Genomic DNA, 22255 nt, shown 5'->3' with positions numbered 1-22255 from the left:
GCCTAGCACTGTCTAAACTCTATAGTGTTCAGCGCCGCGCCGGCCGCTCTAGCCACTCTGGCAGTTAGTCGTTGGTTTCCGGCTCCACTGTCTGTCGTTCCTGGAGACACGCTCTGCACGTGGAGAGACGCGTGGACCCCGCGACTTCGCCCTCCCCACCCGCATGTTCGAGGAGCCAGAGTGGGCCGCGGAGGCCACAGAAGCCGCGGGCCTCGGGCCTGTAGCCTCACGGCCTCGGCCCGCAGCCACCTCGCAAATCAAGGTGAGTGGCCCCGCAGGGGTACCGAGAGCTTTCTGGCCACGAAGCTGACAGCCTCTGTTGGTTCCCAGCGCTCGGGCAAGGCCGTGTGTCTGGCGGGGATAGGGGGGCGCCTGCGGCCGAGGGAAGATCTGGGAGCTTCCAAAGGAAAATGATGTTGGAACTTAAGAGTTGGTGAGTAGAAGTTAGTAAAGTGAAGAGGGTTTCTTAGGGAAAGCACGTGCAAAGGCCCTGGGGCCAGAGATATGTTCTGTCAGGGTCACATTCATATGAAATAATCCGTGTGGTTGGAGCACCGAGAATGGGAGGGGTTGCCATTTAAGTGGGCGAGGTAGATTTGAAGTTTTACATATTTGAAGGATAGAAAGAAGGCTTTTTAGTGGAGTGATTTCTTCAGATTTGCATTTTCAAAGGTCATTGGTTTCTGTGTGGATAGAGCTAGAGTGAATGACAGTGAAGGGCTGTCACTACTACCATTCAAAAGGAGGTGGAATGGAGGCAGTACTGAGAATCTCCAAGTTCAGTCCCTGAGCTAGGGTTACCCAGAGGACAACACAGAAGGCCTCCCAGACAACAGATCCTCTCCTCTAAGCCTTTGCAGATATGTACATCTGCTGTACTTCCTTAAACTTTTCCTTTCTTTCAGTCACCTTCCAACATGGAATGTTTGCTTTATCCCCTCAACCCATTGCTCTAATCCAGGCACTGGCCTCTGTCTGCAGCTAGTCCCCTTCGGTTTGTTCTGTACACTGCAGCTGGAGTGTTTAAATACAGACGTGTGATCTTGTCACTCTTTGTTCTCAGAAACCTCTGTGCCTCTTGCAGAAAGATGTCAGCTGGAGTAAAGAACTGGAGGTTGGGAGTTGGAGCTCCTGATCTCAGCCTTGGCCATGTTGTTTGTGGCCTTACCTTCCTCTGGGGACTCCCATCAAGTGGGGTGGGTGCTTTCTATGTCCTCCAGCCTCCCATAGGTCGGGATGGCAACTTGAAGGTTCGTTAGAGTCTGGCAGTCTTCATGACAATCTAGTTAAAGCTGACTGGGAGTATTCCATATGCCTCTGCCAGCGTCTGAATCAGGTCCCAATCTTCCTTCTAATTCTCCACGCCCCAAACATTCTCCTCGCCCCAGCGCTCACATCTTGTTTTCTCCCAGGGCTCCAAGCGCCGCCAGCTCTTGGCTACTTTACGGGCCCTGGAGGCAGCATCTCTTCCCCAGCAACCCCCCAGCCTGCCAGGCAGTGACTCTGAGGAGGAGGAGGAGGTGGTGAAAAGGAAGAAAAAACGCCCGAAAAAGGCCTCATCTGCTAGTGTTTCTACTGAAGTAGAGGTGATAAGGAAGAAGAAATGTCAAAAACAGGGCCCACATGGCAGGGACTCTGAGGAAAGGGAAGAAGAAAGCGAGAATTGCTGGAAAGGGGATCTTGTTGGCAGTGAGTCAGTTGCAGAAGAGAAAAGAAAGAGGAAATGGCAGCAACAGGCCTCTTCAAAACCTGCCCAGCACCCAGGCAGTGTTGACTACAAAGGTACCATTGGATGTGTGTGTGGCAGGGGCTGGGGGTGGGGGGCTTGGGAGGGGCACCAGCTGATCCTGCATCAGGCAGAAGTTACCTGCCACCATTAGGTTTGGGGCTAGGCAATGAGAAGTACCTCCACTGAGGCCAGTCTATCTCAAGGACAGGGGTACAGCCAGAGTGAATTGTCAAGGCTCTGAATTCAGGGGATCTTGCCCCAAATATGCCTTCCCATCTGCCTCCCTGCAGGTCCCAAAGCTTCAAAGAGTAGTCCTATAAATGACCCACCCAAGCCAAACCCTGAGACCACTTCCCATAACCCGTCTCATACCCTGAGTCGAAAGCAGTGGCGGAACCGGCAGAAGAATAAACGGAGACACAAGAACAAGTTTCGGCCGCCTCAGCCTCCAGACCAGGCTCCAGCCGCAGCCCCCATAGAGGAGACAGAGATGCCTCCTGCCCCCAGTCCAGACAGCCTTGAGGCTCGGGCAGGGGCTCTGCGAGCCCGCATGGCACAGCGGCTAGATGGCGCCCGCTTTCGCTACCTCAATGAACAGCTGTATTCAGGGCCCAGCAGTGCTGCACAACTCCTCTTCCAGGAAGACCCTGAGGCCTTTCTCCTCTACCACCGTGGCTTCCAGAGCCAAGTCAAGAAGTGGCCACTGCAGCCTGTGGACCGCATCGCCAGGGATCTCCGCCAACGGTGAGTGGCTGGTGGGCACTCTGAGAAGCCACATGGGTCAGTCATGGGCTCAAACTAGACCAGTGAGTGATCTCTCCCCTCCACCCCCAGGCCCGCATCCTTGGTGGTAGCTGACTTTGGCTGCGGGGACTGCCGCTTGGCTTCAAGTATCCGGAACCCTGTGCACTGTTTTGACTTGGCCTCCCTGGACCCCAGGGTCACTGTATGTGACATGGCCCAGGTAAAGCCCTCTATCCCTCTCTGAATCTAGCCTGTGCTCTTGGCCCAACCTCCACTGCTAATCTCAACACCCCGGCCCCATCCTAGTGTCCAGCCCTGGCACTCAGTGCTGTCTTTCTCCTCTCTCTATTGTGGGCTTCATACAACACTCCCATTTCCCACAGGTGCCTCTGGAGGATGAGTCTGTGGATGTGGCTGTGTTCTGCCTTTCACTGATGGGAACCAACATCAGGGACTTCCTACAGGAGGCAAATCGTGTGCTGAAGCCAGGGTAGGAGCCCCTAGGACATAGATGCGTGTATATGTGCATGTGTTTGTGGCTGTGCATTTACACAGAGCTTTGCGTCCTTCTCAGGGGTCTCCTGAAAGTAGCTGAAGTCAGCAGCCGCTTTGAAGATGTACGGACTTTTCTGGGGGCTGTGATCAAACTGGGTTTCAAGGTCATCTGCAAGGTGAGGGCCTGCATTTTTGTCTCATGTGGCCCTTTCAGGGTAATGGTATTCAAGAAGGAGGCCATAGGCACTGACAGACATTTGCTTCTTAAAGGCACGACTTATGGGAAGCTTTCTGAGCAGGGGTGAGACAGATGGAGGGGTTTTGAGGAGTCAGAATGAGGATTTGGAACTTACTCGGTCTTTTTTGCCCCTAGGACCTAACCAACAGCCACTTCTTCTTGTTTGACTTTCAAAAGACTGGCCCCCCTCAAGTAGGGCCCAAGGCTCAGCTCTCAGGCCTAAAGCTTCAGCCATGTCTCTACAAGCGCAGGTGACCTCGAAAGAGGAGGCAAGTTTCAAATTCCAGGCTCAGAACTCTGAGGACTGTCTCCAGCCAGGCTGTGATGCAAGACCTGGTACCCCTCTCCCTCTGTCCCAGGAACAAAGAGTGATGAAACCCCTGACTTAACCCTGCTCTGATGAAGCCTTCTTGGTTGCAAGAAGCAAATAGTCACTTGGGTTAGCTAAGAATAAGCAGTTTATTATGAGAACACAGGTGTCTGGCAATTACTGCTTCCCTAGAAGTCATGGGAGTTCAAGGCCTCTCTGGGTTTGGCTCCTCTTTCCATATCTCTGGCCCAGCATCTCCACTCTTTTCTCTTGATGTGTCTGCAGACCAGCTCCACCTGCTCACCCTTAGCTTCTCTTTCAGTTTCAGTCTACTCAGGCCTTCAAGGCCTCAGACAGGCAGGTATTCCTTCTTGGCTCAGGGACAACCAATATCCTGACTGAACACATGAATCTGGCCTTCTGGGTCAAGACTATTTGATTGTCCCTGTTGTTTCCCTTCTGTCCTCATCTCCATTTGTGGAGCCATGTGGCCCAAATGATTCCCAGCACCTATTGTCTTGTGGGGCCCTGGTGTGTGTGTGAGTGAGAACACAGATTTGGGAATCAGTGTAATCTCTAAATGTCACATCCCTCTTTGGGAACGTGGTAGGATTCCAGTCTCACATGATTGTTGTGTGGGTTCATTGAGGAAACCTTGTAGCCAAGGCTGAGTACATAAGAGGTGCTCAATAAAGTGTAGCTATGACTATTATGTGTTATAAATCTTATGTTCCCTAAGGACCTTCCCTAGATTGGGTTGGCGATTTGAAAGGCAAACAGTGGATTTGTTGCCCAAGGGAGACTGGGAGAGCTCAAGATAGGCCTTTCGGCAGCCACATTTCATAGGATATTTAGAGATTCTTAACATATTCTGAGATGTCTTTGGAGAAAGTTGTGAGGAATCCAGATCTCTGCATAAATAACAACTGGTCAATGCCACGTTGGGGGGGATTGGGCTGTTCACTGGCAAAAGGGTCTGTCCATTTCTCCTTCACAGGGGGCCCAGATCAGCACATCCTAGGAAAGCTATGGGCAAGGAAAGCTCATGCTGGGACAAGATGTACTGGAATGAGTTCCTTGGCCTCTCCCAGAAGGCATCTGCTATGGGCTCACACATAAACATATAGACTCTTGTGTCTATTTCCAAGAACAAGAACTGAGAATAACCACCGGAGTACAGGTTCCAGGGCTGTGAGCCAGTTGGATGCTTCCAGGTGAGAGGATGGAGGTTTTGAGGCAGGCTGTCAGTCAGAGGCCAAGTGTGAAGGCTAGGCCATGAACCCTTCAGTAGGTGTCACACAATGCCTCTGCATGTGCTATGTAGTCTGCTGACTACTCATTTGACTCACAAAGTCCTACTAAGCCTTCCAAACAGTCTGCTGGTTTCCTACTTCCCCACTCGCGAAGCAGAATTAATTCTTCATCTGCACCCCGAAAGTGTTATGTGAAGAGTGCAATGTCAGCTCAAATACTGCATTGTGAGTGCTTTGTTCATTAGGCTGCAATCTTCTTGTTACATTTATCTCGGTATTTCTAGAGCTTAGTCTCTTGAGATTCACCTAAGGAGGTGCTAAGGAATGACAGGGTCCAGTTGAGTGGGACTGAGAGCAGGGGTGTTCAGGAATGCAGGTTCAGGGACAAGATGAGGGCACTGTGGACTAGTGAAGGTTGCAGATGGGAGAACTTCAGTAGGTAGGACTTGGGGAATGTTGAGTGTTGGTGAGAGAAAGGAATCTCAAGTAAGTTTCTAGTTTCTGGCTTGAGAAACTGGTTGGGCTGGTGATGCCATTCAGAAAGTTGAGTTTTAGGTGTCTGTTAGATGTTCATTTGGAGGGGGACATAAAAGTCTCAGGAGAGATCTGTGCTAGGGATTTGGGAATCACAGCCTAGAGGTGGTAATGAAAGTCATAGATATCAATAAGATATCCATAGTAAGATAATGAGAAGAGACACTGGCTCAGAATAGAAGTGAGGAGCATTTATTAGGTGGGTTAAGGAAAATGAACCAGTAAAAGTGACAAGATGAGGCATGGCCATAGATGGAAGAGTAAAACCAGGAAATTAGATATTTTAATGTGAAAGGATTAGGGAGTTGTCAGCTCTCAAATGCTGCTGAATGGTTTGTTAAAATGAGAGAAGTCAGAGGCCTGGCTGGAGGCCATCAGGGCAGGTTACCCCGGGCGAGGGACAGGGCTGATCCCCGTTGACCTGCAGCCGTCACTCTGCTGACTATCTCTGCTGGCTTCTGCGTCTGCTCACTGAAGAAGCTGAACAGGCAAGAGGAATCTTTTCTCTTGGGTGCATAGGTCCCCATTGGCAGAGACTTTGAGTCCTAGTCGCCACAGCCATCGGCTGCGAGGATTGAGACCAGAGTATTCCTTTAGGAATGAGTTGTACAACTGAGAAGGCACTTGCTGATGCTAAAGCTCTTGTTGAGATATTGAGAGATCACGATGATGCCGCAGAGTCTCTCATCGAGCAAACCACAGCTCTCAACAAGCGAGTAGAAGCAATGAAGCAGTATCAGGAAGAAATTCAAGAACTTAATGAAGTTGCAAGACATCGGCCACGGTCCACGTTAGTCATGGGAATCCAGCAAGAAAACAGACAAATCAGAGAACTGCAACAAGAGAACAAAGAGTTATGTACCTCCCTGGAAGAACATCAGTCTGCCTTGGAACTTATAATGAGCAAGTATGGAGAGCAAATGTTTAGATTGCTAATGGCTAGCAAAAAAGATGATCCGGAGATAATAATGAAGTTAAAAGAGCAGCACTCCAAGGAATTACAGGCACATGTTGACCAGATAACAGAAATGGCAGCAGTAATGAGGAAAGCCATTAAAATTGATGAGCAACAGGGTTGTGAAGAACAGGAACGAATACTTCAACTTGAACAAGAAAACAAGGGCTTGAGAGAGATCCTTCAGATTACTTGAGAATCATTTTTGAACCTTAGGAAAGATGATGTGTCCAAAAGTTCATCTTTGTCAGCTTTAGTGACCAACAGTGACCTGAGTCTGAGGAAGAGCTAAAGAGCTTCTCGGTCTCAGAGCTTCTTACAAGGCTCCAGACTTTGGTCACTGGGACTGGCCTACTGCAGTGACTGAGTGAATGGGAAAATCAGTCTCAAGCTACCTTCTGTTTTATTTTTTTTCTATAATATATACAGTGCACTGGCAATGTCATTTTTAAGAGAGAGCAACAAAAAAAAATGAATGGTTAATGGTCAATAAACTTTATTCCATGATAAAATTGAAAAGTAGAAACTCAGCCTTTGTTAAATGGTAAAGATTCCCATGGTGACTGCTGAGCATATCAAGAGGTTTCAGCAGTGCTTCGGCCTTCTGGATGCCGGTGGGATCAACAAGGATATTCCCATAAATGTTTGAGAATTCATAAAATGATCCAGTTGGTCACGGTTTTGTGAATGGAGAATTGTCATACTGTTGTCCTCCCTGTTTGGTGTCTAAGTTAGCAAATAGCTTATATACCATGAGACTTCAGTTTTTAATGATTGTCTGTCTACCTCCCCATTAATTTTTAATTTTTTTCCAAGAAAATTCAGTTCGAAAGGCTGCAGGAATGTTGACATGAACCATAAACAATGGAAGAAATTTAATTTTAGCTAATTTACTATAATTAATACTCACTAACAATTGTCAACAACTTGCTTAAGGATATATGAAATGCCATTTCAGGAATGAAGGAGAAGGAATACTACTTTCTAAGAAAGAAGATCTTATAAGAGACTTATTAGTAGGTTAAACTACTCCTTTGAAAGAATAAGTTTGGGTCTAAATCAACAATAAAGATGAAATTTTTCTCTTCTCTGGTTGATCTTTAAGGATATTATCTAGCTCATTTAGCTAGCGAAGGTGAAACGTTGATAGAGCAAGCTAGGTATGGTAACCTCAAAGTAAATTGGGAATTCTTCTGCCTCGTAGAACCCTTTTTAAAAAGTAAATACTCTTAAATTAAAAAAATTTTTTTGATCTTTTCTTAAGCTCCATCCAGTCCATATAACCTGTAAGATTTTTCTTATAATCCTTCAGTTAATGGGGATAAAAATCTGTGGGTTTAGAAGTATTTGTTTTGTTTTTTACAGAAAATGTATTTAGTATATAAATTTTTTAAAACAAATCTTAAGTTTGGGTAAATGGGGTTGATTGAATAGGAAAAGGGCAAACAGCCCAGTCATTAAATAGATTTCTTTTCTCATTCAGAGGCCTTAATTGATATTTTTTAAATAAATGATATTTTTTATTTTTAAACTTTTCTATTGGGTTTTGGGAAAGTATCCCTTAATTGATGGCACATTCAATCATACAGTGTTTATCCCAAGTCAGAATTAAAGAAACTACACAGTTAAAACTAAGTCTGAGGTAATCCATTGAGGCAGCTCTATTATAAAAAATCACTTCATAAATAATTATTTTTATAAAAATTAAGTTGAGTTAATTTATGCTTGGTTGTCTTACATGGGTATAATTTTAAGATTCTGGTGTTTAAAGACATTTACTTTGTTATATACTTAAGTTTTCCATCCTATACTTTTTTTTTTGTATCAGAACCTTAGATTTGTGTCTGAGAATATCTACTGCATAAGAACCTATTTTATCAATAAAGATGAGTGATTAAAAAAAAATGAGTGAAGTCAAATTGAGGTGGGATGAGGATTGTTAAGGGCCTGTTTGATTTTATATGGTATTATTCATGAATTTGTAGTTAATACCAGTCATCCCAGTGGTTGGTGTGGCTCTCTCTGCCTACTCAGGAATCTAGGTGTAGCTGTGGAAAATGAGTTCTCAGGGATCATCCAGAGCTGGAACCTTGCCATGCAATTAAAGTGAAAGTGAGCAAAGGAGTTTCAGACCATTTCTAAGTATGTGGTTGCTAGGCTGAATTATGGAGCTTCATAGAGGTAGTAGAGAGAAGACGGGAGCAGGTTGTTGCACAAGCAGTAATTGAATGATTGCTGGGGAATGAGAGGCTGTGGTCAGAAATTGGCATGCTTGAATTCTTAATACAGGAAGCAGAATAGCTCTAGGGGATGGCAAAGCCTAGAGTGTAGCTCCAGGGGTGAGCGCCAGAGGTGCATGCAAGGGAGGCTGCCTATAGATTGGTCAGTGGATTGAGGGTTCAGGTGTTACGGGGAGAGGTTGTCTGCATGGACTTTGAAGTTCTTCAGGATGATGGTAAAAATTGGTAGGAATGGGTACCACCCCCCAGAGGGAGGGAATGGATCCAGGAGATCTACAGACAAGGGAAGAAGAGGTTAGATGGCTTGAATTTCAGAAGTGCACAGGGTTCACACAGCCTAGGGACTGGGGAAACTTCCATTCTGGGGGTGATGTGAGGCTCGTAAGTAGAGCTGGCTGCCAGGCAACCAAGAGAAAATACCCAGACAGTCCTCTTCAGCTTGTCAGGATTCACTGGGGGTTACTGGGGAGATGACTACCGTGGCAGGTTCATGGGGCAGGAGCCTCCTGGGATAACAAAGGCAAGCCACAAATTCCAAGGGAAGTGTTGGAGTAGCATAGCACCTCACTATAGGACACACATCACCTTTTATAGTTCCTTGTCTGTGTTCTTTCCCAAATGTTATTTAGATTCCTAGATCTCAATTAATTTTTTCATTTTCTTATCATACTCAGCAGGACAGCTGGGGTCTGCCCTCCTCCCTCTTTTGCTTTCCTCCCTTATTTATAGTATGGATTCTTCCTTTGCCTGTTCTGGCTCCAGCCACCTAAGTAAATATTTCTCTGGGTCTGACTCAGGCCTCAGCTTCCCCAAACTCAGTGGCTCCGTCAGCTTCAGGACAAGCTCTTGTTCAAGCGATGCCTGGACTTTAGTGTCTAATGTTGAGAGTGTAGACTGAAGAGGGAACAATGTATATTCCCTTAAGAAATAACAGCATGAACCATAATGTTGTTCAAGTAATTGTACATTAATGATATCAAAATTAAAAAAAAAGAACAGCATGACAGCTGCTTAAGGAATAACTTGAGAACAGATTGGAGAAACGGCAAGAGTAGTAAGAGGTAAGTGGGAGTCGGGGAGAGTGGGAGTTGCTCGACTGTGAAAGCCTCCTCATGTTAGAATTACCTGAAGGCATGTTAGAATGCAGATTACTAAACCCTTCCCCGGTTTCTGATTCAGAAAATTAGAGTAGGGTTTGAGAAGTTCTTCCCTGGTTGCTTTGATTTTTCTCAGTGAAGCAGGAAGCAGACTTAAGGGTTGACGGTGAGAATAGGGTGAAAGTGTTTGAAATTTTGAGACAAGGAGAATGAGCATCATTTAAAGAGAGTGAAAGAGGGAATGAATGAATAAGGGATATTAGTGTGCTTGCTGGTAGTATAATAGCACATTTAAGGTTCAAGGTCAGAAAGCGGACAGGGGGGGAAGAGACCAGGCAAGGCTGCCTTGTGGAGAGCTTATTACTGTGAAACAGACTACAGCTGGGCTGTCAAACCCACCTCTCCTTTGTGGGGGCTGGTTTCTGCCGTCTCCCTCCAGTCTAACTGGGGATCCAGTGGGACCATTTGGGAGACTTGAAGTATTTATTCCTGCAGCCAAGAAATGCTGAGCCTGGAAGCTGACTCCTGCCCTGGAAATGAAGCGGGCAAGCAGAGGCTCATGGTTCTGGTGGTGGCCCCAGGGGAGTGCTACTGCTCTGTGCTGGCCTGGCCTGCATCCCCAGCTGTGCAGGAGTGTGCCCTGTGCACCTTTTGGAAGAGGGAAGCATGGGGTGGTCTTGGGTCATGTCCCACAGGACTGTTTGAAGAGGCAAGGAGAGCTCAGCCCAAAGAAGCTAGAAGCATACCACATGGGCTGAGGAGGGAGTTTCCGGAGGCCACCCTGAATAAAGCACACCCAGAGTCAAGGAAGCTGCAGAAAGGGACAGTAGGGATGCCCCCCTGCAGGGCCTGTGAGGCACAGAACTGCCCAGCCAAGCAAGAACTGTCCCATCCCCTTACTTCTCTGCAGTTAGGCCCCTGGCCCCCCTCAGCTGTGAGGGGGAGACAGCAGAGCAGGCAATCATTCTGCCTCCCCGCTGCAGGCCACTTGACTTAACTAGAGGCAGAACTGGGAGGGGAAATAGTGAAAGCTGTGGTGGTACAGATTACTGATAAATAGAACTAGACATTCTAATTACTCATGATTATGTCTGTACCTTAAACTGATCATAAGACTATGAACTAAGAATGAGCTGAAGTCACAGGCTTGCTACAGCTTTTCTCCACGGCAGGGCAAGAGTACCACCAAAAGAAAAAAGTGTGGGGAGGTGGTGAGGACCAAGAATAAGATTGGGTTTGGATAGCAGCCTGGGCCTCGCAATTGCTGAGCATCCCTTCGCGAAGTTATTGCCTCTGCACTCGTCGGTGTGCTTCAGCTTTTGTTCCTGTGACGCAGCCCTAAGGGGACACAGGTCCCAAAGAAACAACACCATCTTGACAGAGACACAGCTCAGCTCCAGACACTCAGCCATTTATGTAATTGCACAAAGCCCTTTCACAGCTTTTCACAGACACCTGTAATTAGAGGTTTTTATCCCCAGGTTGTCCTCTTTCCCAGGTGTCTTCTCAGACTGGCCACCTGGTTCTGGGATTTTCAACTACTTGCAGTAACCACCTTCTGGGCTAATTGCTTCCCCTCCTGTCCCCAAAGGCGATTTATTTTTCCTGCAGCCAAGTGATCTTTTTAAAATGTAAATCAGATAGGTCCCTTCTCCGCTTAAAATCCTTCAGAGAATTCTCACTGCTCTGAGAACAAAAAACAGACTTCTTCACAGGCCCTGTGTGCTCTTGCCAGGTCTCCCTCCAACTGCATCTTAACCCACTCCTTCCTCGAGAAGCTCTAGCCACACAGCTTTCCTTTCATTCCTCAAGTAGCCCAAGCCATTGCTACTTCTGGGTCTTTTTACCTGCTGCTCCATCTCCCTAGAATACTCTTCCCTGATGAGCCTATTTTCATCTTCCAGATCTTTACACTAACACCTTTTTTTCTGTGGAAGAAACTTTCTAGATGCTCACCAAAATGTCCTTTTCCTGGACACACAGTTAAACTACATCTGCCACCTCCTTGCAGCAAGGCAGGCCGTTAGTGGTCCTCACCAGCGGGAAGTGGGTGGAGGCGATGACTCACCACCAGACCAAGCAGTTATGTGTAGATGTGCCATCTCCCTATTCTCCCACCCACTCGTGCCCTCCAGGGTGACCTTGAAGCACATATTTTGAAAATGATGGAGTCAAAGCATCGAAGAAGTCTAGACCCCTGAGTGACTGCTTAAAGGAAAGCTGCTTGACCAAGAACATCCACACTGGACTTTGAACAAGTAATAAACCTCTATTGCATTAAGGTAGCAAGCTTTGGAAATAGCAGTTAGCATTATATACTCTGACTAATATATCTTCTCTGGGCCTCCTGTCCACATTACTCTTGATCACAAAACCCCTTTTATTTCCTTGAGGGTGCGTCAAGCATTTCATTATCTTAGCAGATGTCAGTCAACACTTGCTACCTGTCCCATGACTTTGAAGCTTAATTGAGGGAAAAATGCTCACATGAGGAAGTTGAGATACTCATTTTATCAGTTACATTTTTTTTTTTTCCTGGACACAAAGAGGGATATTTTATAATGATGACAAGGTTAGTCTGTTAGGATGATACAGCAATTATAAATATACATACATCAGTGACAGAGCTCAACATACATTAACCAAAAACAGACAGAATTAAAGGGAGTTATGGACAACTGAACTGTAAGAGTGGGTGATTTCAATAACCCATTTTCAATATGGTTAAAACAACGAGGAAGAAGATCGTCAAGGGAACAGAAGGCTTGGCCGGTCCTGTAAACCAGCTCGGCCTAACGGCCACGTGCAACATACAGTTACTTTTACCCTGCCGACAGTTTCTGCCTCCGGTTGGGCACACACATCACTGCCTGTGCTGTTGTGCCTGGTTAGTTGGCCACCTTCCTGTGTGTGGTCTGGGGTCTCATCCACTCCGGAAACTTTTTTACTGCCTTCCTATCTTCTTTTGGGCTGAGAATCATTTTCATGAGTCTGCTCCTGCCCCTTTGTTCTCCTATAAGTGACAGCACTCTTTGTTTATTTTTCATGGCCGCTTTGGGGTTTATTCCACAAGTTGATCGACCACGTCCACCCCAAGCGATCCACAACCCTCCCTGGGCAGCATAAAAACCGCGGTGTGCGCTCAATCCTCCCCTCCTGGCCTCCGTGCTGTCAGTCCCTTTATTCAGGCATGTTGTAAACCCTGCACTAAAATGTTCTTTTTGTTTAGCCAATGGTCTTTAAAGAGATTTAAATAATAAAAAAAAATCATTGTTTGTGTACCGTGAAGTCCCCGTTACCATCATATCTTCACCTGGTGTCCCAGTCTGCTTGCCAGGACTGCCTTCATCTCCTTGAGCTGAGGGTCCACTGGTGATTGTTCCTTTCAACCCTTGTATGTCTGAAAAAGTCTATATTTATCATTTACATTTTGATAGAAAAATAATTGGATGTCTTAAGACACTCAAGAATGTCTTAAACAAATTAGATTCTTCTTTTCATATCACTAGAAAGTAGGTGGCTGTTTGTACTGGTTCAGGAACTCAAGATATTAGCAATTGAGTCTCTGTGATTCTTTTAGTCTCTTAATTTTCATGGTCACAAGATGATGTGTTCTTGAATAAGCAGGGACAACTATTTACTATTACACTTTCTCGGAGTCTTGCTGATTGCTGCAGCTCCTGTCTTACTGGCCCCACTTGAAGGGTCCTTCTACATTGTTAATACTCTGGTGAAAATATGTCCTGTGATTCCCTATAACACGCCTGAGACCAAACTGAAATATTAACACTTTAAGTATATTCTTTGCTTCCCTTCCCACACCTCAGTGGGATGTCAGCAACTCATCCAATTCAAAGCTGTTCTTCCAGCTCCTGGGGTAGAGGAACATGGTCTGTTTCTTCCACTCATTCTTTACCTCCTCTCTAACTTCCAGGGTTGGGGTAAGGAGAGGGGGTATTAGAGAAAAAAGGCTAAACTTTACTGTAGCTCCTTCAATGTGCTCCACTAAGAGGAGTTTAAATGTTGGCTGTTGTGTGGGGTTTAGGGGCTCTTTGGAGCCCGCCATGGGGACTTGTGCACTAACAGGCTCTGGTTCCTTTCTTAGGATACCCAGCACACTCCACCTCTGCTCCACAGCTTCTCGATCCCCAGCCCTGTCAGTGTATCCGCAGCCTCCTAGTGCTGACATCTCGCCCTCGCAGGCAGCCCTCATGTGAGAGGTCCTAACAAACCCCTCTAGACCTGTTACCTTTCAAGGAGCCCAGGGGACTCATTCATGTCTCTCCTGCCGTACAGTGGAGGTGCAGCCCCACCAGCAGCTGACCGCTTTCCCCTTGCCCTGCCCTGGTCAGCCCAACCTGGACTTCTCCTCCTGAGAAGTAAGCACCCGTCTATACATATATGGCTCCAAACCCCACAAGTGATTCTCCCAAGAAGCCTCTGCCTCATACTCCACCCCAGTGGCAATGTGGCCCTGGATCTCTAGGTTCCTGAGCATAGCAAGGCCCTAGCCAGAGAATGTAACCTAAATGAATATAACGTCTCTCCCTCTCATGGGAACTCAGAAAGACCAGAAATGGTTCTGTTGGAGCCTTCCTCGCTGAATTTAGGATGGGGGGAACAGTACTGCTCCTCTTCCTTTCAGGGAGGAGTTCTCTTTATTCCTAAAAATTCCCATCAGTGAACTAACTGCATATACAACAGGAAGGTTGGTGGTCTCTGGATCAGCTTTACTATCGTATGTGGATCTATCTAGCACCTTTATTTAGAATGTGTTGGTACCCGTTACTTATTGTCTTCAGTTTTGGTGTATTATCCAAAGATCTTAGACAACTGAAAAGCTCATTTAACATCCTCTTACTTTTATAAGTATTTTTGTATAATGCAAACTGTTCATTTGTGCATGCTCGCACTTTATGTAGAGTATTGTTGACAAATCTTGTATTATTTCTTACTTTTTTACCCTCACTTGCTCAACTGTGTTTTTAATACCCATCCGTATATCAGGTAGGACCCCATCAGGAGAAGAGAAACCACACTAAGCATTTCAAGTAGAGGGTGTTTAATGCAGAGAATTGATCACAAATGTTTGAAGGCTGAAAGAGTAGAAACTGCTGATGTAATTCAAAATCTAATAACTAGAGAAATCAAGTAACATCCCAAGGCCTGGGGAAACAAAGGGCAAGTGGTGTGATTACCAGAAACTAGGAGCTCAGAGAAGGGGCTCCTTTTGATGATAACTCAGAATTTTGTGAGGGGAACTCCCTGCACATCCTGGTGTCTGGACCTCTGAGGAAGGGTGCAACTACCTGCTGCTGCTAAAAATCTCTGGCAAGTGTGGCAGAGCTGCAGTTAGAGTAATACAACAGCAAGTGGACAACAGGAATGAAGACCCTGTTCCCATCCTTCACTTTCAGTTTCCCTTGAGGACATCTCATGAGCAGAACTGAGTGGGGAACCAGCTGGCCATGGATTCCGGGAAATGTACTTTGCAGGGTCCCAGCTGCTGCAGTGTGACCAGAATGCGTGTGTGTGCGCGCGCATATGGTACAGGGAAGGCGGTTGGAGTGGGAGGTTGTATTCTCAGGGAAGATACGGAGAGGCTAGGAGCCAAAAGAAAATAGGTGAATGAGCAACATGGCATCCAGTTTGTTGCCCCTCAGCTGGGAGTATCCATAGTTTGCAGTCACCATAGAAAACGTACCACTTTACCTGGTGCTTCAAATTCTTCACTACCTGGAGAAGTTAAAATTCTAGCTGTTAGGGTTCTGAGTACAGAGTAAGTCCCACCAGTTCGATGTGCCCATTTGAGATCTGAGAGGTCAAGGTCATCTTCCTGCTGCCTGGCTGTGGCTGTTGCAGGAAAGCAGGTTATGTAGATGTTGGGCTTTTTGCGTCAGCATCCCCACAGAAGCCAAGGACAAATGAGGATGCCTACTGTAATGGCCAAAGTTCAACATAAGGACTAAAGATTCAACAGGTAAAATACATCTACTTTGTGACAGTACAGGTTTGGCTATAATAAACTGTGATTAAGAAGAAAAATTATTGGAAAGATAGAAACAAGAAACTCACAGAACTCAGGGAAACCCAGAGGATGAGGCTTAGAAAACTGGGACCGAGGGAGGAAGAACAGCTGCAGAAACTAAGGTTGCACTTTAGAGTCGGTCTGGTTAGGATGGCGCTTCTGGCACCATGTCTGCTGGACTTCCCACTCTTTTGTTGGTACGCGATTGATGCTAAGAATTGACTTGATTCTTCTCCTAAATTCACGGCACTATAATAGGAGTGGTCCACGAAAGGCCCTTCTCTTGCTCTGTTATTTTGTTTCCTTTGTTCCTGATTTTCTCTTCTGTTCCTCTTATACCCCCCAGTGTGTTTGCTGTGTATTCCTAGACATGTGTGTATCTTTCGCAGAATATATGGTGGTTGTGCAGAGACGTGCTAGCTGTTCCTCACATTTTCTTCCTGGGAAATCAGCTGGGCTCATTCCCAGCCAGCTTCATTATACTTACGTGTGGCCATGTGATTGTATCTAACCAATTGGATAATAGTGGAACTAATGTGTGCCATTACTTCCAGACATGGGTTCTTATTTGTCCTATGCATAGTTCCACATGTCATTTCTACTTTGGCCAACTTGATGCATTTGTTGCATGAGACCTTGAAAGCTACACGCTGAAGATGATGGAATCAAAAAATGGAGGGATCCTAGATCCTGAACATCACTTAGAGGAGAGCCACCCACCAGTAGGAACACCTGTTTTGGACTTCATGTGAGTGAGAAATAAATCTCCATATTACAAACATTATATATTTGAGCGTTTGTTGTTATAGCAATGAATGATCTTTTTATATCCCTTTTAATTGAGCAAATTAGAAAAGTAATATACACATCCATGCAAAGGAGTAAAACAAAAATGTTCAGTCCGGTGGTTTATCACAAGGTCAATACCCATCTAATCACCACCCCAATTAAGAAACAAAATGCCATCTGCATCTAAAAGCCTCTGTTATGCCACCTCCTAAACATTAACAATGTCCTCTACAAAGTTACCATCACCCTGACTTTCCTGACATTAATTTCCTTGCTTTTCTTTATAGTCTTACTAGCTAAGCATTGTGAGACTATGAGTTACACTAAAAAAATTGTAAGTCATCCTATTTCTAGCACAGAGCTTCAAAAACCCTTGGAATTCCCTAAGTAATGAGAGCCATCAGGTCAATGTTAATGAGATCACTTTTGAAATGTTGCTAGGTCACCTAAGGATAGGGGCTTGGCAAATTAATTTAACCCAAGGAGGAGATCTTGGGACCTGTGATCTGTAGTCAGTCGGTCAGAAGCCCAGGTGACAACCTGGACTTGTGGCAGGCAGGCTTCTGCTGTGAGGGAGAGGGGCAGTCCTGTAGTATTGAACCCTTAACCTGTGGAATCTGATGCTATCTCTGGGTGATGGTTTCGGAATTGAGTTGTAGGACTCCCGGATGCTGTCTTCAGAGAATACCTTATTGTTGGTGTGGGGAACCCTCCTCCCCCCACTATGGAATTGGGCGCTCAGAGACCCCTTTTCAAGCACCCACACCTAAATAATAGATATTTCCATGTGTCTGGCTTTAGTCACACAACTTCAGGTGTATGGTATTCATCCATGTTGTTGAGTACAGCTGAATTTCATTCATTTTTATTACTGTAGAAATATCCCATTCTGCGAATAAACCCAGTTTTTTAATTGATTCAGTTGTTGATGAACATTTGAGTCATATATCAATGAAAATGGGCTTGGTCATGCAACAGGAAATAAAAATCCAAAATATTAGTGGCATAACCCCACAAAAGGTTAACTTTTACTATTGCTATAGGATGGCAAGGACTCTGCTCATAGTCACTCAAGGACCCAAGCTAGTGAACCTCCACTGCAATACATGTTTCCATGACCACTAGGCTGGAAAAGGGAGCAAGGCTAATTATCCCCTGGCACCAAAAGTCAGCCCAGAAGTGACACATGTCTTTTTATCCCTTGTGTAATAGACCAAACCCAGTTTCATTGCCCTGTATAACTCCATCAATAGTAAGAAAATACATGGTAGTGTACCCAGAAGGAAGAGGAACAGAATGGTTGTGAACTGCCTAATGACCAGTTTGTGATTCCTACAAATAATGCTGCTGCAAACAGTTCTGCAAATGGCCTTTGTGCATGGGCACATGTTCCTGTAGGGAATGTTACTAGGAGAAGAATTGTTTGGTTGTAAAGTATGTATATCCTGAACTTTAGTAGACAATGCCAGACTTTCCAAATTTTTCAATTACTACTCCCTTCACTAGGGATATGAGAATTCACATGGAACCTTACTTTACTCCATATCTTCAGTCTGTGGCATTTCTCTGGTGTATGTGTAATGCTGTCATTTGTCTCTACTTTGCATTTCCCTGATTACTAATGGATTGACATTTTCCTGAGTCTGCTGGCTATTTGAAAATACTCTTCTATAACGTGTCTGTTCAAGTCTCTTGCCTATTTTTCCTATTGAATTATCTTTTTCATACTGATTTTTGGACTTCTTTATACATATACTGGATATAACTCCTTTTGCTTATATGTGTTGTATCAGCTCCCATCCTGTGGTTTGCCTTTTCACTTTTTCAAAGGATGTTTATTGATGAATAGTTCTTAATTTTAATATAGTCTAGTGGATCAATCATTCCTTGAATGGTTAATGTTGTGTGTACCTAGTTAAGAAGTCATTTCTAACCCCAATGAAGATACTCTACTAAATTATCTCCTGAAAGTGTTAGTATTTTGCTTTTCATAATTCTACAACCCATGTGCAACTGATTTTTACATGTGGTTAAAATAAGAGCCAAGTTTAATGCTATCTCCATCTAGATACTCAATTAATTTAAAACTGTTCATTGAAAAAATTTTTTTCTCATTACTCTGCAGTGCCAAACTTCCATATTTTTCTATATTTCTGTGAGTCTGTTTCTGGGCATCCTAAGTCATTCCTTAGTCTATGGGTCTATCTTTGCACCAATTCCTCACTGTCTTAATTATAATAACTTTCTACTAAGGCTTAGTATGTGGTACAGCAAGTTCCACACATTTTTCTTCTCTAAAAGGACTGTTGTTTGCTCTTCATTTCCATGATTTTCAAGTTCCCCAAACACCCTGACAGGATTTCCTTATGCTAGATCAGTTTGGGGCAAATTGATATATTTGCAATACTGAGTCTTCCAATTCTGTGGCCTGCCTCTATGCTCCATTTCTTTAACTGCTGTCAATAATGGTTTATAGATTTATGTGCAAGGTCTTCCTACACATCTTTTATTAGATTTATTCCTGGGCATTTACTGGTGTGTGTGTTTTTTAATGACTTGCAACTGGGATCTTTTAAATTTTCATTTTCTGCTTGCTTGTATATAGAATTTCAACCAATTTTTGTGTGTTGACCATAGATCAGCACTCTTGCTAAATAACCTAATTCTGATAATTTATCTGTATTCTTTTTTATTTTCTATGTATGTACTCATATCATCTCTGAATATCTTATCAGTTTTATTCTCATTCTTTCCAATTCTATATCATTTATTTTGTTTCCTTGCTTTACCCCACTAGCCAAGAGATCAGTTATGTTCAAGAGAAGTGGTGTTGGTGGAAGTCCTTATCTCATTCTCAAACTCAAAGGAAAAGCTTTCAGTATTTCATTATTGGGTATATTTGCAGTAATGTTCTGATTCATGGTTGTCAGATTAATGATGTGCCTTTCTATTTGCTATTATTTTTATCATGAATTGGATTTTTAATTCTGTCAAATGCTGCTTCTGAATTGAGATGATCATATATTTTGTTTTTATTCTGTCAATTTAGCAAGTAATAGATTCATTTTCATATGTGAAATTAACCTTCAGTTTTAGAATAAATTAGCTTAGTTGATTGTTATCCTTTTTACACATTGATGAAATCAGTTTGATAATGTTTTGTATAGGACATTTGCATCTATGCTGAGTGAACAAAAATGATATTTTCCTATAAATCTTTCTTTTATCATTCAACATGATGCTTTTAATTTATATTCATGTTGCTGTACATACCTATAACTTACTTTTCCCTTGTTTTCAAATGTTCTGGCTTCCCATATCACTCATAATATAGTCCAGAGTTCTTACCGTAGCCTATAAGGCCGTGTTATCTGGATTCCAGTTTTCTCTCTAACACACACCCTCTTCATTCCCATCTTTCCAGTACCTTTCCAAAGTACTCCCTACCTTGCTATTTATTGAATATACTAGGCATGCTCCTACCTCAGAGCCATTGTACTTATGCCATCTACCTGGAATATTATTTCCACAGATGTCTACATGACTCACTATCATACTTTATTCAGGTCTCTGTTCAAATGTCAATTTATCAGATAGTCCCCTTCCCTGGCCACTACTCTCTACTGCCTTTCCATGCTTTTTCTTCAAGGAAAAAATACTTTATCACTACTTTTAAAATTGTGTATTTATTTATTTGATTATTGTATCCCTAGGGTCTAGTACATACTTGCATCTTATGTCTCTGTTTAGTGTTCCAGCATGTCTACTTAGAATATTTAACATAGCCATTTCCCTAGTTAAGGACACTTAGATTATGCAAATCCTTGTGTCACAAGAAATTGGGGGAAGTATTATGTACCATGGCCAACTGGAGTTTATTCCAGGAATGCAAAGGCTGGCTCAATAATAGAAAATCAATCAACATAATCCACCACATTTATTTGTTTGTTTCTCTGTTTATTTATTTATTTACATTATCATTGAGTTACAATCTTATGAAGGTCTCACATTTCACATGAACAGCATTGTCATAATACACTATATTTAAAGGCTAAGGAAGAAAATTCATAGGATTACATCAGTTCACACAGAAAAAGTGACAAAACAACACCTATTCACGATAAAAACTCAGAAAACTAGGAATAGAGGATAAAACTTCAACTTCATAAATAACATCCATTTCTTTGAAAATCTACAGCTAGCATTATTTTTAATGGTGAAAAAAATGTAGTACTCCCCACCTAAGATAGAAAAGAATAAAGTATTTTCCACTCTTACCACTCTATTCAACATAGTGTTAGAAGTTCTAGCTAATGAAATAAGGTAAGAAGAAATAAAAGACATGCAAATTAGAGAGGAAGAATTAAACTGTCCCTACTTACAAATGACGTGTTTATCTGCACAGAACATCCCAAGAAATCTACAAAGAATTCCTAGAGTAAGTGAACTTCAGTAAGGTTACAAGATATAAGATAAACACACAAAAATTAATTATATTTCTGTACACTAGAAATGAACATATAGACACTGAAATTAAAAATACTGTTTACACTTGCTTAAATACTTAGCTGTAAACCTAACACTATGCTTTGATAAAAACTATACAATGCTGATGAATGAATTCAAAGATCTAAGTAAATGGAGAGATATACCATGTTCACAGATTGCAAAACTTAACATAGTAAAGATGTCATTTGTGTACCCACATGGATACAGAGGTTTAACACAGTTCCTGTGAAAATCCCAGCATGATTTTTTGTAGACATAGACCAGATTATTCTAAAAAGAAGAATATAGTAGGAGGAATCAGTTTACCCAGTTTTGAGATTTATTCTATATCTACAGACATCAAGACTGTGTGTTGTGTTATTGGTGGAGGGAGGGAGAGATAACATAAATCCAAAGATAAGAATAGAGAAACCAGTAAGAGAACCACACAACTGATTTTTGACAGAGATGCCCAACTGATTTTTTTTTTTCCAGAGTTATAATTATCTTTATACCAGTACTGTCACAAAATATAATTTTAAGTATTATGTTTGGAGGGTGGGACTCACCAAGACAAAAGTGCCCAAGACCCATACAAGTCATAATGTGGCCCTGAGTATGGTGGACATCTTTATTTTTTTTTTTATTTTTTTATTTTTTTTTTGAGAGGGCATCTCTCATATTTATTGATCAAATGGTTGTTAACAACAATAAAATTCAGTATAGGGGGGTCAATGCTCAATGTACAATCATTAATCCATCTCAAGCCTAATTCTCGTCAGTCTCCAATCTTCTGAAGCATAACGAACAAGTTCTTACATGGTGAACGAATTCTTACAGAGTGAATAAATTCTTACATGGTGAACAGTACAAGGGCAGTCATCACAGAAACTTTCGGTTTTGATCATGCAATATGACCTATAAACCATCAGGTCAAATATGAATATTCATTTGATTTTTGTACTTGATTTATATGTTGATCCCACATTTCTCCTATTATTATTATTATTTTTATTTTTAATAAAATGCTGAAGTGGTAGGTAGATGCAAGATAAAGGTAGAAAACATAGTTTAGTGCTGTAAGAAGGCAAATATAGATGATCAGATGATCAGGTGTGTGCCTATGGACTAAGTATTAATCCAGGCTAGACAAGGGCAGCAAGACATCCACGGATGCAGAAGATTTCTCTCAAAGCAGGGGGGGTGAGGTTCTGAGCCTCACCTCTGTTGATCCCCAAATTCTCACCTGATGGCCCCCCTGCGACTGTGCCTGTCTTAGGTTGTTCCTCCCTTGAGGAATCTTACCCGTCTCTGGCTAACCAGTCATCTTCCGGGGCCATACAGGGAAATGTAAA

General features: G+C 43.3%; 1 protein-coding gene and 1 pseudogene across 1 annotated transcript; both read left to right on the top strand.

The window, feature by feature from the left end:
• Nucleotides 1–32: 32 nt before the first annotated feature.
• RRP8 (ribosomal RNA processing 8) lies at nt 33–4225 on the top strand. The gene is made up of 7 exons (XM_017641105.3): nt 33–262; nt 1413–1782; nt 2020–2473; nt 2564–2693; nt 2857–2963; nt 3048–3144; nt 3342–4225. The coding sequence occupies exons 1-7, from the start codon at nt 164–166 to the stop codon at nt 3459–3461; spliced, it is 1377 nt and encodes a 458-aa protein (XP_017496594.3). The 5' UTR covers nt 33–163; the 3' UTR covers nt 3462–4225.
• A 234-nt stretch (nt 4226–4459) lies between these two features.
• On the top strand, nt 4460–8163 carry LOC108384233 (FGFR1 oncogene partner 2 homolog pseudogene; annotated as a pseudogene).
• Nucleotides 8164–22255: the final 14092 nt, after the last annotated feature.

This window comes from Manis javanica, chromosome 11 (assembly GCF_040802235.1).
Source record: "Manis javanica isolate MJ-LG chromosome 11, MJ_LKY, whole genome shotgun sequence".
NCBI classification, from domain to species: Eukaryota; Metazoa; Chordata; class Mammalia; order Pholidota; family Manidae; genus Manis; species Manis javanica.
Note: the sequence above shows the minus strand (reverse complement) of the source record. Positions and strands in the feature narration are given on the sequence as shown.

Coding starts and splice junctions, on each gene's coding strand:
- RRP8 (XM_017641105.3), top strand. CDS start 164: ATGTTCGAGGAGCCAGAGTGGGCCGCGGAGGCCACAGAAGCCGCGGGC. Junction 2,694..2,856: donor CTGTATGTGACATGGCCCAG/GTAAAGCCCTCT, acceptor CATTTCCCACAG/GTGCCTCTGGAGGATGAGTC. Junction 2,964..3,047: donor AATCGTGTGCTGAAGCCAGG/GTAGGAGCCCCT, acceptor CGTCCTTCTCAG/GGGTCTCCTGAAAGTAGCTG.